Raw genomic sequence first — 16698 nt, forward strand, 5'->3', positions numbered from 1 at the left:
CTAATCTTTATTTCTATGATGTTAGCACAATGTACTCACACAGTAGCTTTGATCTGTACTTAACAAAATACATTATAGCACTTTACAAACTTTATCAGTTTGGAAAACATTGCGTAACATTTTATTAAACACGATAACTTTATATATATTATATATATATTTTCATAACTTTATTTACTTTAAAAAGATAATTACCTCTCTTTATTCAATACTTGGTTGTATCAGTAAAGCACAGCCTAACAAAGGAAGAAGTCCTCTCATTAGCAAGTAAGATAAATAGAACACTAAGAAGAGATACCACCTGTTAGTCTCATATATTTTAAATTAAGGTACCAGTGGAATGTAAACAAACTTTTTGTAATTTTTTTTAAAAATTTTTTTTACAAAAGATGTGTTATCAAATATACATGCAGAGGTCTGAGTTCTAGCGACTGTCATTTTATTTCCTTAACAATGTGGTACAATTTAAGTCTTTAAAAACTGTAGCCTTTGGCACTTTGAGTAGAAAAAGAATATATCAATATTTATGTAAAGAAAAAAAAAAACTTCAATGACTAGAGAAGTACTTCAAAATCTTTTGTTAAGAAGTAGGAAAGATTAGGAAACAGACTGCACCTGAAATGCTGCAGCTTTTTAAATTTCTTCTTGTCTTCAGAGTACGAAAATCAGCCCACCTTTTTCTCTCTAGAAACTGGCGAAGGCCAGGGATGTTATCATGGCGGTGGGGCTGAGAAGTGGGGAAGGCAACGTGTTTTTCCCACTCCCCTCTCTGATTAGGACATTGCCCGAAGGGATGGAGTTTTAAATCTGTATTTTATTGCCAGAGTTTTCAGTTCTGCTGGTTTGGGCTGAGTCCCTAATGCTCTGGGTGGGAGGTGGGTTACTCTAGAAAGCCCCGCCCCCTTCCCTGCAGGTGATAATGATGTGGTCATCTCATCTCTAAACCACGCCTTCCTTTCGTTCTCTCTGGAAACTCCACGGAGACGGGTCAGCCAGCTTTCCTGTTACCCTGCGATCCCCTCAGCAATCATCCAGTGTAGGCGGGAATTCTTAAGAAATGGTGTCGAAAGGGTGGGTCTGACACTAAATTCCAAGAACCAAATACTTCTTTATATGTGAAATAAACGTTTAAGTTGGAAACCCCTGAAAATGTTTGGTTTTAATCGTCTTAGCAATAATAAATACGGTTTCCTTGTGTTTAGGCTGAAAGCTCCGTTCAGGAGAGAGCGCGGAAACTGTGCCTCTTTAGATATTTTGGAGGAATACATTCTTAGTTTATTCTCTGAGATACTTTGATTATCAATTTGCTTTTTTTTTTTTTTTTTTTCAGATTCTTGCTGTTGGTGTCCAATTAACAAAAATAGGGAAGAAGGTAAAAACCCATCACTGGTCATCAGAATATCGAAAGAAGTTAATCATCTAGAACTAAATAGAATTTTGGGGTTACTTATTAAGATAGCAACCTAAACCAGCTGGTTGGAAACATCTCAGGATTAACCTGACCAGCACGGCTGGCAATGGAACCCCACAATGTCAAGTTTGGTTCAGATTTCTTGTTTATAAATTCACAGCAATACATTTTGCATAAGGAATGTCAACTGTTATTGTCAAACTTTAGAAATAGAAAGAACCTATCTGTAACATCAAAAAAAAAATTATTTTAATCAATAAATAAAAGCCAAGCCATAAAATATAAAATATGATCACAACAATTTCAAAAGACTCTCTATAAAACACTGTATTTTTTTTAAGTTATGCAGATTTACTCACTAAAAACCAGATTCTTCATTAGCAGTCCTTATACTTAAATAAAAAGTAAGCAGCCAATAATAATAATAATAATAAACAAACAAAACAAAAACTATGCCGAAAAGTACGAGCGATTCCCTTTTACTGAAAAGATTCCTACATAATTTTTGTGGTTGAAGAAGGCATAAATTTGAAAAAAAAAAAAAACAAGTGCAGCAGCACACGTTTTCATGTGTGGACGGTGACGGAGCCGCTAGGGACAAGCTGCGGGGTGTCCTAGTCTAACACAAAGCGGCCAGTGTCTCCTCAACACGGCGGCAGGTCTGGGACAAGGGGTTTGCACACCACGACTGCACAGCTAGAGGGGGCTGGAGGGTTTACAGGGTGGGCGGACTATCCTAGTCGGCACCGGCCGCCTGCAGCGGCGGCAGGTGCGGTTTCTGCAGAACGAATATATAAAACCGCATGGCCTCTGCCGTGGGGGCGGGGGGAACGCGTTCCGGGCCCCCACAGCTCAGTAGAAAGAAAGAAAAAAAAAAAAACCCCCAATAAATGCCTCACGTTGGCACATTCAGGAAGTGAAGTAGTCTACGTGGAAGCAAACCGCTGTCTTTTGCTAAAACTGCCCTCTTGCAAACCGTTTGGGGGTTCGAAGCCGGGCCCCGTAAGAAGATCACATTAGTTAGGTTTCTTGCATTGTGCTTTCCCCTCCCCTGGATGTGACATCCGTGACGAGCCTGAGCCCAGCCGTGCTCCGGAGTCATCGCCGAGTCCTGGGCTGGCGGTGGCCGCTGCTCTAGTTGGGGTGACCAGTCCCCCCCCCCCAGTCCGCGGGAACAGGGCGCGAGCAGAACCCACCTGTCCGCGTGGGTCTCCCGGGGCGGCCGTCCCTGCCGCTCAGTCCTTGTAGGCCCGCGTGGGGGAGGTCCCCTTGTAGAAGATGTTCCTGGTGTTCTCGGGGCTGCCGCTCCTCTCGGGGATGAGGATGATGTTGCCCTTCCTGCGGAGGGTGGAGTCGCGGGACGAGGACACGGACAGCGTCTCCGAGCCCATCTCGCTGCCGTCCACGGGCGTGACGCGGATGGTGGTGACGCCGTGGTGGTGGTGGTGGTGCTCGGTGCCGTCGATGTTGCTTCGCTTGCGGTCTCCGGACCCGGCCCCGGCCCCGAAGCCGTCCTTCAGGGACTCGCAGCTCTCCGAGTCCCTGTTGAGGTCGTTGAGCTCGTACGTCTGGCGCAGGCTGCCTTTCTCGGGCGCCTTCCACTTCCACGAGCCGCTGCCCTCGCCCTCGGTGGACGGGATCTGGATGACGGGCCGGTTGTTCTCCGGGTGGGCCTCCACCCGCACGATGCCGCCGGGCTCGTGGTCCGTCAGGGCTTTGTAGCGGATGGAGCCGGTGCAGGTGACCGTGCTGCCCTCCGTGTTCTTGGGGCTGCCCTGCAGGACGCCCTGCTGCTTGGACATGGCGATGACCTGCATGATGCGCGGCTGGCTGTTGCTCCGGTTACACGCCACCGTCTTCTCGGCGGCCTTCAGCCACTTGGCCCGGGCCGAGCTGCTCTTGGGGGAGGTGCTGATGGTTTCCTGGGTCTCCTCGGGGATGTGGACCAGCTGCGAGGACCCCGGGCGGGACTGGATGGACACTCTCGGTCCCCCGGGCATGCTGTTGTTACACCCGGGGACGGGGACGGGGACCGAGCCCGGCTGGATCTTGAGGTACTGGCTGCCGGGGCCGTGGTGGTCTCCGTTCACCCCGACCCTGGACGGCTCTGAACTGGACCTCATTTCGATGGACCGGGGAGGGGACTGTCCAGGCTCGGTCTCCATCACTTGCAGAGACATCTTGCGGCTCTCGTTCTTACTCTTCCACTGGGTGAGGAGCTGCTTGGACCGGGCGGAGTCCATCGAGGCGTGGATGCTGGCGTTCCTCCTGACAGGGTCTTCCACGGACGGGGTGTTGGCTCTCGGCAGGGTGTTGCTGAAGGTGACCATGTTCTCCTTCCCCATGGGGCTCCGGGGGGTGATGATTTCTACATCGGCGTTGGCCCTCTTGAGGTTTGTCAGCGAGCTGGCATCTCGGTGGTTTCGGGCGAGGATGCCCTCCGTGTGGGCAATTCCGTCACTGCTGCTACCGTTTTTAGCAGATAACACGCGGCTGGGGTCCTGGTTGAGGTCCGCCAGGGACCTGAGGGTGTCCCTGTGCTGGAGCATACTCTCCTCACTGGGCAGGAAGTTCCCCACAGCGTACAAGCCCTAGTGTGGAAGAGAGACAGTCAACACCACACACTAGACACCCGGCTGCTCAGACCCTGTCTCCGAGGACCCGCAGATGCACATAAAGAAGGTCTGTGCTCTCTGAACCCCACTGACTAATACAGAGAACAAAACACCAACAACGACCGTTACTGGGGAGACAGTCTGGGGGTGAGACCACCGGTCACGGAAGGAACCGTTCAGAAATATGGAGCCCAGTCCTTTCTGTGATTCGTCGGATTTCTCTCACCCTTCTCCATTCCACCAGATGTTTTTGTAAACTTACTCCTCCATACGTTTTGAAAAGAAAAGTTAGACAATGAGAGATCTATGAATAAATAATCTTCTGCTTTTCAAAGCAATTCATTTTTCTGGGTTTAGGAATCTCTTATTGAATGACACCTTAGATGGCTTAACCGATTTATTTGACCTTCCGTTTTCAATCATTCCTTATGATGGAAGGTAGAAGTGTGGAAAACAGAGAATATAAATTGTTCATAAACCATGACATCAGGATTTACAATGCAGGGGATGTGTGTGTGTAAAGACAAAATGCAATAATCCTTCTAAAATCACCATTTCTGGCCCACGGTAAGCGTTTAATAAGTTATTTTACCGAAAGCGGGAGATGGGCCTGACCTGTGGTGGCTCAGTGGATAAAGTGTTGACCTGGAACATTGAAGCCACCCTTTTGAAACCCAGAGCTTGCCCGGTCAAGGCACATACAAGAAGCAACTATGAGTTGACGCTTCCTGTTCCTCCTCTCCTTCTCTGTCTCTCTCCTCTCTAAAATCAATAAATAAAAATCTTAACAACAACAACAACAACAAAACGTGGGATATGTGTTTTGGCTTAGAATGGATGCAACCAGAGATCTTCTCTTGAACAGAAACTATATTTCAAGTAAGTTATTCAGATGCAAAAAAAATCTATGCATGTTCACCATTCTAAACTGTGGTTTCTCAAACAAGAACGAACAGTCCCTTACTCACCAAGTACAGTGCAATCCCTCCTCCTATTAAAAAGCCACAGTAGACGTCGACGGGGTGGTTCTTGTACTGAGTTATCCGGGTCAGCCCACAGATGATGCCGCAGATGATGAAGGTGAAGACCAGGAGAGGTTTCAGAAGCTTTGAGGAGTCCGTTAAGGTGGAATTGAAGTACATCTTAAAAACGAGAGACACAAGTTCAGGATGTTAGAGAGGCCATTTCACTGTTAAATTATCATCCAATAGAAAGTTAAACTGGAGAGTTGAACGGATACACTTGACATCAGTTTTACTGTCCCATTCCCCCTGTTCTCTTTACGTTCTATACCCAGAAAAAAGGAACACGTGACAAAACTCATCAAATGAATCACATCATTTAATTACACGAGAGTCTGAAAAAAAAAAATGGAAGCAGTACAATTATCCAGATAACTGTTTAGTCTCCATGTTATTTGTCATAATGTTTGTTTTTTGCATAGAACTGTTGTATTAATCAGATTTGATGACAGTTCATTATATAGTGTTTATCGAGTTGGCACCGACTTGGAACTCACGGTCCCACAAACACTGAAAGCAACACTTGCCCGTGTAGGTGTGCATGTAACAAACTCTTCCAGTTTTAGAATTTGTCGTTCCCATTGCACTTAACAAATTCTTTCAGTTTTAGAATTGCAGCTCACAATACCCTCTTCGTGAAGTATCTATCCCATTACCCTAACGGGATACCAGGCTAAAGAAATAACAGGACTGTGTAGAAAAATTATTTTCCTATGACACTGTTTATGGAAGCCTCCAATTGCTGCTTTTGGTGCCTGGTGTCGAACGATTGCTGGGCTCCAGTTTACTGTTCTGTTACCACACAGCTGTGTGATGGAGTTAGGAGGTGACAACACTCACTCCCGGTTTTCTGTAGGACACAGATCAAGGAGGGAGACCAGGTCACTCACCGAGACGTAGACAGCAGCAAAGGCGGCAAGGGTGGCATGTTGAGACGGGAATGATTTCCTGCCAAAGGAAGATATACTCTGGTTATACAGACACTGCCAACAATCACACCAAGAACAGTGTGTGGTTAAAATGTCCAACCTAAATGCCACAGGGCAATAAGCAGTAACTTCAACGTCTGTTTTGTTCTCTGGAGAAATGTCTGAGGGGTAGAGGGCGCACTGCTAACCTCCATTGGAATTGAAGACTAGCAGTGATGCATGTTCCGATAGAAAATGCCGGTAGCCTTGTAGGAGGACATCGCTTTGCCACACCACCAGGATGACAGCTGGAAATACAACTGGGGTGGAAGACAGGATAACTGTTCTTTGGAATTAGAATGATGCCAGTTTAAAGGCAAAGTTCATAAAGCTAGGATTTTCAAGTCTTTATACTCCTTTCTAGCCTCCCGACTATATATTATATATTATATTATATATATACCTTCATTTACCCAAAAACTTAAGACAAATTTATTTTCTCACTGCAATGGGGCTGAATGTGTTGGGTTTTTTTTACACTTTAGAAAGCATAAGAAAAATCTAATTTTAACAAAATGTTTTTCCTGTGTATTCCACTTTAAAATAATGATTATCTCAGGGGTCACAGAGCTTCCCATTTAGTTAAACAATTTAAGAAGCAGGGAGGTAGACAAACACAAAATATAATGGAAGAGATACTGAAAAAGATCGAAGAACAGAAATTGATTTTAATGAATAAAAAGATTGGAAAAAAAGAAAACCCAGTTACAAATAACGTCCTACCTAATTTGGTACCCAAAAAAGAGGATTACTATTCAATACAGAAAAGATAAAGTAAAAGGTCTGAGAAAGAATAGAAGACATAGGCCATACATGTAGGTTCAAAACTACTGGATGGACCGCGGGGCACTGATTGTGTATAATTACATAATGTCATGCTCTGATTTTCTTCGAGACTTAGGAACTTATTTTTGACTCTTAAATCGATCTTTGGGAAGTCACTGACTGACAAATACAATTCTTATAATGGTCACTAATTGCCTTTCCTTATTCTGTAGCTTATTTCTTTCGAACTTCTACATGACCTCTTGCTGGACCACTTTATTTTTTATTTATTGAAAAAGATTTAGTGCATGGGCAGTTTCTTGAGTTCTTCCATCTCCTACTTTTGAAATGCAAGGTGAGAAGCTACCCAGATCTTCTGGGTTTATTCGCAGAGGACACATGCAATCCCAGATGTTATCTCTTTTAAAACTCTACCAAAAGGGAAAGTCATGTGATTTTTTTTTTTTTTTTTATAAAACATATAACAGAGATGTCAATATCATAGCTACTGAGCCTTCCACCTAAGTCAATACAGGGTACAGAACTGACCGTAAGCCATGACTGACTATACATAGCCTAAAAGAAAGCGATCGTGATAACCTAAAACCACCCTGAGTGTAGGCCGGGTCGCAACACACAAATAAGATTTGGTGATAGGGGGACGCGTGGCCAAATGTGAGGCTGAAACGTGGAGACAGAGAGGAAGATAGGGGAGGAGCCACAAGTGGGTTGCCATGGTACGATGACTCAAGGCGATCACTGAATTGGAAAGAAAAACTAGAGCCGGTATCACGGTGGCCAAAAAAACTGCCCCAGGCACTGCTGCCCCCACGCTGTTAGCAGAACGACGCCAACCCTGAGATCAGACGTCCTTCAACCTCGGTTCCTCACCTGCCGCTGTTGATAACTGTGAGGTCAGAGCCCGAGCAGATGTCCTCGACGATGTAGGAGTTCTCTTTGCAGGACACGTTCAGGGAGGTGTAGTTGGGCTTGCACACCGTCAGGAAGTAGGGCGCCTGGTAGCCCGTGGACAGCTGGATGATGTCTGTGATCAGAGCGGTGGAGCACAGCCCGAACACGTGGACACCTGCGAGCCAAGGCGAAGGCGTGGTTACCGACCGGGTGGGCGCCCAGCGCCGACGCCGGGTCGCCAGGGCAGCCGGCAACTCTGGCCTGACCGTTTCCTCTGAGTTTACTTCAAGAAGAGACTATAGAAAATTCCCCAACTTCCAAACAGATAAGTAAGGTCAAGATAGCGGTGAGGAGTACCTTCAGAGTAGTAATTTGAGGGTGTTTTTTATTTTGTTTGTTTGTTTGTTTTGTCAGTTTGGTTCAATAAGGCCACTTCTCAATATTATTAACCACAGGTCACTTGTCGGACATCTGGAACGTGTTAAGGTGACCCCATTGGATTACATTTGGGGAATGAAGCAAAATTAAAAATGATTTAACATTGTTTAGCATGTCTGAGCTGGCGGGGCCCTGTCTCCCCGGAAGTCCCCAACTCTCGCCACAGTCACCAATCCCTAGAGAGTCAGTTCTTCCTCCCTACAGACGAAGTCACACCAGGAATGCTAACGGGAGCGGAGAGGAGGGCGGGTGTCCCCGTCGTGGAAACAGTCCTTCTCTCCCGGGCCCGGGCTTGTGGGAGCCTTCTGGCATGTTTGGAATCCAGAGATGAGGCTCTTGTAGCCTCCGGTCCAAATTCTATCCTAGGGCCAGTCTCAAACCACACACCCGCAAACCCCGATGTGCACGCACGCCCTCGACCACCGTACCTGTGCCAGGACTCCTGCCCGGCCTCACCCCCGGGCGTCTGGCCCTGCTCACGAGCACAGGGTCTGAACCCGCCTGTTTTCTCCACATGTCTAACGCCCTCTATTCACTCTGACTCGGCAGCCTGGATTCTGATTCCCGATGGCGAGGGCGCCCGGGTGGTTGACGCCTGGACTCTCCCAGACCCGGATCGCTGGCCGCCACATGGCTCTGTTTTGCACCTTCCTTCTCTGCTTTTTGTCACTTAGCAACCGCTCTACCGACTCCCTCTCCACACGCTCAGCTGGGATTCTGGGCACGGGACGTTTGTCTCTGCCTTCCAGTTCCTCGCAGCACGCCAGGTCTTAGGGGGGAGTGTGGAGAACGGGGTGGGGGGCGGGGACCCACCTGTTTTCACCTTTGGAGGGTCAGACTCTCCAGACCCACAGAGGATGGGTTTGCAGAGCCCGGGACCCTGTTTTCTAGGGTGTAGTGGCCTGTCCTCACGGTCAGAGGCTCTCAGGGAGGTTGTGTGCCTCCTTCCCACAGCATGTCCTTACCGTCGGGAAATCTTCTCTGAGATCAGCTCTATGTCCTAAAATTTCATTTCCACGCCTTGGCGTACGACCCTGCTGAGGGACCTATTCTTTCTTGTCTTACCGTCTTGCCAGGCCTTGCTCGGCGAGAAGAGTCTGGGGCCGTGACTTCGACCAGACTTTTCCCCAAGTGGGAGAGACAGTGGTATTTAATTATTTACGAAGTACTCGATGAAACTACCTATGCCTCGGAGAGGAGAGGGGACGGGTACGATAACGTCTGACTGACTCGCTGGGAATGCGTGTCAAACATCCAGTCTGAGGCACTGGGGCTTGGCTTCTCAACTCACTGAGAAAACAAAAGGCCCGGGACTCAGAGAACACTCTGGGGCTTCCGTGCCAACCAGAAAAGATGAAGGTTTAGACACGGATTCGACACAGATGCTGGTTAGCCAGGCCTGTGGATTTTCTAACAAGTCTGATAAAACCGAGGAGGTGAACTGGGAGGAAATAGCCAAGGAGCCACAGCTGTGGTGCCGCAGTATATACAGTGACAGCTGATGTCCTGCCATTTCTGGATGGAGACTTTCTAGGACAGGGGCCGGGAAACATTTTTTGGCTGAGAGAGCCATGAACGCTACATATTTTAAAATGTAGTTCCGTGAGAGCCATACCACGACCCGTGCACATGACAAATTATCCAATAAAAATTTGGTGTTGTCCCAGAGGACAGGTGTGATTGGCTCCAGCCACCCGCAACCATGAACATGAGCAGTAGGAAATGAATGGATTGTAATCCATGAGAATGTTTTATATTTTTAACGTTATTATTTTTTTTTAATTAAAGATTTGTCTGCAAGCCAGATGCTGCCATCAAAAGAGCCACATCTGGCTCGCGAACCATAGGTTCCCGACCCCTGTTCTATAGGATAAATGGAATGGAATCGCCCATGTGACGAAAGTCATTTCTGGCGAGTCACCCCATCACACTGGCCTGCTGACATTTATTCTCCCCCTTTAAAAACATGACCGCAGATCCGATGGGGAACCATTTTAAAGTCAGTCTACCTTTCCACAGGAGCTAATTCAAACCTACATTGAAATGCACGGCATGTGAGTTCTCAAAACAAGGACAATAATTGTACTGTACATAATACATTTCAGATACAAAGCCCACATTTGGGTGTATTGCCAGGTTGGTTTTTTTTTTTTGTGTGTGTATAATGTAAAATTCATCATGTACCAGAAATGATGCATCTAAATTATAGCCCAAAGACTTAATATCTGTAATTAAACATAACACGGCTATTGGCAGAAAGCACATTTCCTTTCTCGGCGGTTCCCGCACGCACCGACGAATCTGACGGCTCTCCTCAGGAAGGAGTTGAAGTTGCAGCCTCCGGCATTGATGTTGGGCTCCAGCCCGACCCCGCTTCTCCGCTTGGACAGGCAACAGTAGAGGATCCCTTCTCCTACCATAATCTGCAAAGACACGGGCGTTCAGAACGGGCTCAATGGGTTCAAGTGAGTGATGAGATATCTCTCAACACGCCGTCAATTCAACAAGCTAAGGACGTGTGATTTCTCAACAGCATTAGAGCAGGGGCCAGTCTCTCCCAGGCAGTCAGGGCCCCGGAAAGAGCACCGGCTGGATCTTCTGAGCCCCTGCGTGCCGGTCAAAGGCGTGATGGCATCCTGGGGCTTTCGTATGGTGGCAGCACCCACACGCCGGCCCTTAGCCCAACGACACCTGGTGACTCCTAACTGATTAATGACATGAGGATGGATTCTGCCCTCATCCTTAAAATCTTGGCCCTTTGTTCCTAAAGCCACAAAAACAAGATTCCTGAGGGGGGAAACGATACTATCCGAAGAAGAGCTATTTATCAACAGGATCTGCAATATGGAAACATTCTCTGCCCTGTCCGTTCCGAAGCTACTGGCCACACGTGTGTCTACGGGGCCCTTGAAGGGCAGCTGCCGCAGTCAAAGAGCTCAATTTTGGTTTATTTCTCTTCATTAGATTTAAGTATTTAACACCTAGATCAGTCTAGGTTTAAAATGAAGAAGCCACGTGTGGCCAGTAAGGCTCATATTGGAGAACGCCGGTGACAGGAGAGCCTAGGTAAGCGGTGACTTTGGAAATGGAAACACCCCGGGGACACTCGGAAGGGAACCACTGATGTGGCTGACCTCGTTTTGGAAGAGTCGCCCATTCCCACGGGGTGGTGTTTCCGAAGTCTAAGCTATTTAGAAAGTGCGTTTACAGTGGACAGAGAGCCACCGCTGTAGGAACCTACGACATGGGGCATGAGTTCCCGGGTGGGAACTCAATATCATGAGACCTACTTTGATTGTGTCCCCTTGTCTGTGGCCCCCTGGGCACCTGCCTTTCCCTCGGGCACCGCTCGATGACAGTGCACGTCCGGCACCCCCCTGGTTGTCTCTCACTGACCGGGACTGACTGGGACCCTTGGAGAGAAGACCTGTTTCCCTCTCCCCTCTCTCCTCACTGCCCGGCGCCGTGCCTGGTCCCGTGGGACCCGCACTGTTCCCTTCCCTGTGGGGTACTCGTCGGCTGATGACCCTGGACACTTGGGCTATTAGTCACTCTGTGTAAGGGAAGCAAGACCCGAACTTAGGGGCTTTACTTATGCAAAAAATCTGCAGTATTTGGGATTACGGTGGCAAAGAGATGATTGAATTTGGGGTTATTGTGCCTGAGAGATTGTTGTGCAATTAGAATTGTTTGTATAAACACAAGGAGCTGAGAAAAGTGTGTGTGTGTGTGGGGGGGGGGCAAGAGATACTGGCAGACCCTTCAACATAAGCGGTCATGCCACTTGAAAGGTTATAACCGTGATTAAGGCCAAAAGAGACTTTCCAGGGCAAGTTCCCAGTTCTCAGTACTAGCTTCCCCCCTTTTTTATGAAGTGTTTAAAACAATAGGCTTTTAAGAACTCATGACAGGAATCCTACGACCTTCTGCTTCAAATGGTCAATCTGCTGTATCTGGTTCTGTAGGTATGGGGGGGGGCACAATTAAAAAAGAATTGTGATTTGCATAAAAACAATTTTCATAATGGAATACTACCAATAATCACACATGTCTGAAAACCAAGTAGCATAATGATAACTTTTAAGATCAATTGTAGAGAAAGAATCAAAACGGTCTTTTTTTTTTTTTTTTTTTTTTAAATCACTGAATGTTGAGCTGATTATACACCTTGAAAAATATGGCCCTACATTATCGCTGTAAGCTAGGCGTGGACGCACAGCAGGTTCTATATCCTGCCCCACGCAGCACGCGTGCAGAATAATATGACATAAAGGTTGTCTCCAATCGATCACTTCAGGAAAATTAACCACGCGTTCCTGACACGCGTTGTTGTATGTCTAAAAGAGATAAAGTTTATCTTCACTTCTTCCATAACCAGTCTGTGAATAATTTTCTTTCTTTGTAATTCTATCTGTAGTGACACACTTCTTCTCGGTAAATGCTAAATGACATAAGAACCTGTTTGTACAGTGCCATTAGGAAAATGTATCTCAACACACAACACAATAGCCATTCTCTCAAATGACCTTGAGATTTCAGGAGTTTTACATTAGTGGCTTAACAGGCTGCAAATGTGTATGTCAACAGCGTGATCTCACACTGTTTGGCTTGATTAGAGATAGAGGGTTTTTTTTTTTTTTTTTTTTTTTTGTCAGTATTTTGATATCACCCAACTGTCCCCTCGCTCTAAGGAGCACATCAGTTTTCTTCTCACATGTCTATGTGTTTAACCTTGATCTGTATGTCATTGCATGGATTTTCAAAATGATTTCCTTTGGCTGAAAGGTAGAATTCTGCTCCGGGGAAGGGGGGGATGCTTCCCGATATATTTCCAAAGGTGCCTGCCGGTTTTCTTGTCTGTAATGGCACGTGGTCAGGTTGTAGTATGGTTTTAGGGAGTAGGCTTTGATGACAATCAAATTATTTGTTGCTGTTGTCATTTGTAAGGAGAAACAGTGTGTGACAAGTATCTTTCCACAATACTTGGTCTATGCCATATACAAGCCTGAAAAGGAACAACACAATTTTTTTTTTTTTTTGCATGTCAGCTATCATGGACAGGTCTTTGGAAGAGATTGTGGGGCGACCCTGCTTTAGGGGACATGCAGACAGGAAGTAGATAGCTTCTTGTTACATGGGCACTGACCTGGGAGTAGTAGCCTCACTGGCAGAACTCTCAATCCAAAAAGTCTTTCTTGTGAATACACCAAAGCAAAACAACAAAAAACTGTGTTGCATTTATCAGAGTATCTTTAGAGGGTAAACTAGCGACGAAAGTCTTTAGGGAACGCTTATGCATTTGAGTCTTCCACATTTTGATTATGTGGTCTCCTAAAGCTGAGGTCACCTTCTAGGAACTATAATCAAATTCGGACAGAATTCTGTACAATGGGATATACGTATCCCTTACTAACATGTAATAAAACGTTAGTCACTTCCAGGGGAAAGAACGTGCACATTTTTTCCATTCATGTAGCTTTCATGAAGTTGTGTTAAACCCAGATATTCTGCATTGCTGTCCCTGAAAATAAATCCCCAGGGGTCGGGACGGAATGCTTGTTTCATTACCACCCTAACGTAAATAGAAACTGAATACTAAGAATGAGATTTTCCATTTTAAGGGCAATTTTAGAGTGATAAGAATACGCACTTCACAGACATGAAAGGAATTTTTATAGATTCTCACACAACACCAGGGAGACGAGTTATTTTGAAAACATCCCTCAAAGCTTAGAAAAAAAAAAACCTGAGAAGCCCACACCAAAGGATTTGTATGTAAATCCCTGCACAGAAAGCCAGCTGAGCTTCCTCTGGCTCACCTAAAGGTCCTTGGACAGAATACTGCAGATGTGAGGTCTTCGATTTGGCTATGTCTTCTCCCCACGGGAACGGGTGACGACAGGAAGTGCCTCTCACACACCTGGGCTCTAAAAGCCACTCCCAAACGCAGGGCTCACCGGGCCACTCCTGACCTCCCCCACCACTCCATCTTGGAACAGGTGGATACCACCATAAGGATAAAAGAAAATGGCATTCTTTCAAGTCAAAGATTAGAGTCTGTTACTTTCACTTTAAGGAAGAGTAGGGGAAGGGGCTAGAGCAACATTTTCAACCTTTTCCATCTCATGGCGCATATAAACTAATTCCTGAAATTCTGCGGCACATCAAAAAAAAATGTATGTTATTTTTTGCCGATCTGACAAAAAAGAAAACAGGTATCATTTTGATTCATCCATACCAGACAGCTGTTGTGGGGTTAGCTGTTGTCATTTTTTTGTTGTTGTTGACGGTTGAAGAGAAAAGAGGTCAGTGCCCCTGATTAAATAGTAAGGTGTTGTATGTTTTAAAAAATTATTTGGCCTGACCTGTGGTGGCACAGTGGATAAAGCATCGACCCAGAACTCTTGAGGTCGCTGGTTCAAAACCCTGGGCTTGTCTGGTCAAGCAAGGCACATGTGGGAGTTGATGCTTCCTGCTCCTTCCCCCCCCCTCTCTCTCCCTTTCTCTCCTCCCTCTTTAAAAATGAATAAATAAAATCTAAAATAATAATAATAATAATAGTTTGGCACACTGGTTGAAAACCACGGGGTTAGGGCAGGCACACGTAGTGAGATTAGAGACAGCATTATGGTTCCGGAACATGAAGACTGTAAATGTCGTAGGACCCATGTTGAAAAGTAAGAGTATGTTTTGAGAGAAGGCTTTAACAAAGGTAAAAAGGAAGTTAGAAATCTATAAGATGTATGACACATGGTTGGAGTGGAAACAAATAAAGATGAGGTAGGATTTGGTGTCAGCAAACTCAATTTGTTTTCCTATCGGGTTGTTGACCCCAAACCTGTCAAAGCAGCAGGGACAAGAGGCAGGCTGGAGCTCTGATACTCCCTGACCGTTCCTCTCGGGCCGTCAGAGGCAGGCGGCGGCTACAGAGGCCCTGCGAAGGCCCGGCCGGGCAATCGGGGTCCCTGTGCAGAGAGCTGACCCCGGGCTGCTCCCCAGGTCGGAGTGCAGAAGGCAATCACGGCAGAGTGGTTCTTTTCTCTCTCAGGGCTCGAAAAAAGAAAACTTTGACCCAGAACCATCTCCCACCCCCCAGAAAGCATCCTTAAATTGCATATTAAGAGTTTATTCTGGAAGCCCTGGCCGGTTGGCTCAGTGGTAGAGTGTTGGCCCGGTATGTGGAAGTCTCGGGTTCGATTCCCGGCCAGGGCACACAGAAGAAGCACCCATCTGCTTCTCTACCCTTCCCCCTCTCCTTCCTCTCTGTCTCTCTCTTCCCCTCCCACAGCCAAGGCTCCATTGGAGCAAAGTTGGCCCGGGCGCTGAGGATGGCTCTGTGGCCTCTGCCTCAGGCGCTAGAATGGCTCTGGTTGCAACGGAGCAACATCCCAGATGGGCAGAGCATCGCCCCCTGGTGGGCATGCCGGGTGGATCCTGGTCAGGCACATGCAGGAGTCTGTTTCTCTGCTTCCTCGCTTCTAACTTTGGGGAGAAAAAAGAATTTATTATGGGAAATGAGTGAATCAGAGAAGCAGAAACACAGTGATGAGGCCAAGGTCACTGCCCCCAGGACCTGTGATGGAGTCAGCAAAGGGACCAGTGCAAGTTCAGTGGTGCTGGTGTGTGTGTGTATGTGTGTGTGTGTGTGTGTGTGTGACACAATTAGTCGGGCTTTCCTGGCTCCTCCCTGAGACACTCGGGGAAGGAAGGCTCAGAGATGCATGAAAACAAGCCGCCCTAACGATTAACATCAGCACAGTCTTCTCGGCCGACTCAGGAACATTGGTGCAGTATTTTAATTATTTTGTTTCAAACAAATCCCTCAACAAATTTGTCCTCTGCACCCCAACTAGGAGAAATGCTTTCTGGTGTAATAGGTTTAAAGCATTTATTCATTTTGATCTTGTAAAAGGACTGGATGAAAAGGAGTTTTCATAAATCTTTAAAGAAAGGACAGGGCAATGCGGCTGTTATTTTGAGCAATACAGCACTTTAATTAATTTTATTATTTTTTTAAATCTGAGCCTCAGCTGCTTTCCAAAGACATCACTGATAGTTCCAATCACTCTGGAGTTACTGGAGCTCAAATATCTCATTAATTTTCAAAGTATTTTGGGGATCTTTTAAGTATGATAAAGTTCTTCGGAAAATTAAGTTCTCATTTTATCTTCTGAGAGCATCTGATGTGATTTACTTGTCGTACAAACAGCATGTTACGACGATTGATACGGGGAGAAATACTATAAAAAAACACACCCGCGGCTAATGGAAGGACAGACTTCAGAAGGTCTCTGCAGAGGCTCTTCTAAAACTGCTGGTGGCCTGAGCCTGGACAAACCAGTGCATTAGGGAGCGTTGTAGAACCGCCATTTATATACAGCTTTTTATTTAACAAACATTTCCTGTGACCTGCCTGGTCACGAGAAAACCAAAGAAAGAGTTTCTCCCGTTAGAAATAAATACTACCAACCGTGCAACATGTTTATTGTCCTTTAGGTAGGACTCTGGGGGCACAAGAGATAGTAGAACAGGCTGGCCAGTCTTAGTTATTAAAGAATTTACCGAAA

At 46.3% G+C, this 16698-nt stretch overlaps 1 protein-coding gene across 1 annotated transcript in view; it reads right to left on the reverse strand.

Moving 5' to 3' along the window:
* Positions 1-1303: 1303 nt before the first annotated feature.
* PLPPR4 (phospholipid phosphatase related 4) overlaps positions 1304-16698 on the reverse strand; it is a 34097-nt gene continuing 18702 nt past the window's right edge. Inside the window, exons 3-7 of the mRNA XM_066353487.1 lie at positions 10425-10554; positions 7673-7868; positions 5939-5996; positions 4995-5168; positions 1304-4002 (exon numbers count right to left, since the gene is read on the reverse strand). Of these exons, the coding sequence (XP_066209584.1) occupies positions 2647-4002; positions 4995-5168; positions 5939-5996; positions 7673-7868; positions 10425-10554 (1914 nt within the window). The 3' untranslated portion in view covers positions 1304-2646. The remainder of the gene's footprint in view (positions 4003-4994; positions 5169-5938; positions 5997-7672; positions 7869-10424; positions 10555-16698) is intronic.

This window comes from Saccopteryx leptura, chromosome 11 (assembly GCF_036850995.1).
Source record: "Saccopteryx leptura isolate mSacLep1 chromosome 11, mSacLep1_pri_phased_curated, whole genome shotgun sequence".
NCBI classification, from domain to species: domain Eukaryota; kingdom Metazoa; phylum Chordata; class Mammalia; order Chiroptera; family Emballonuridae; genus Saccopteryx; species Saccopteryx leptura.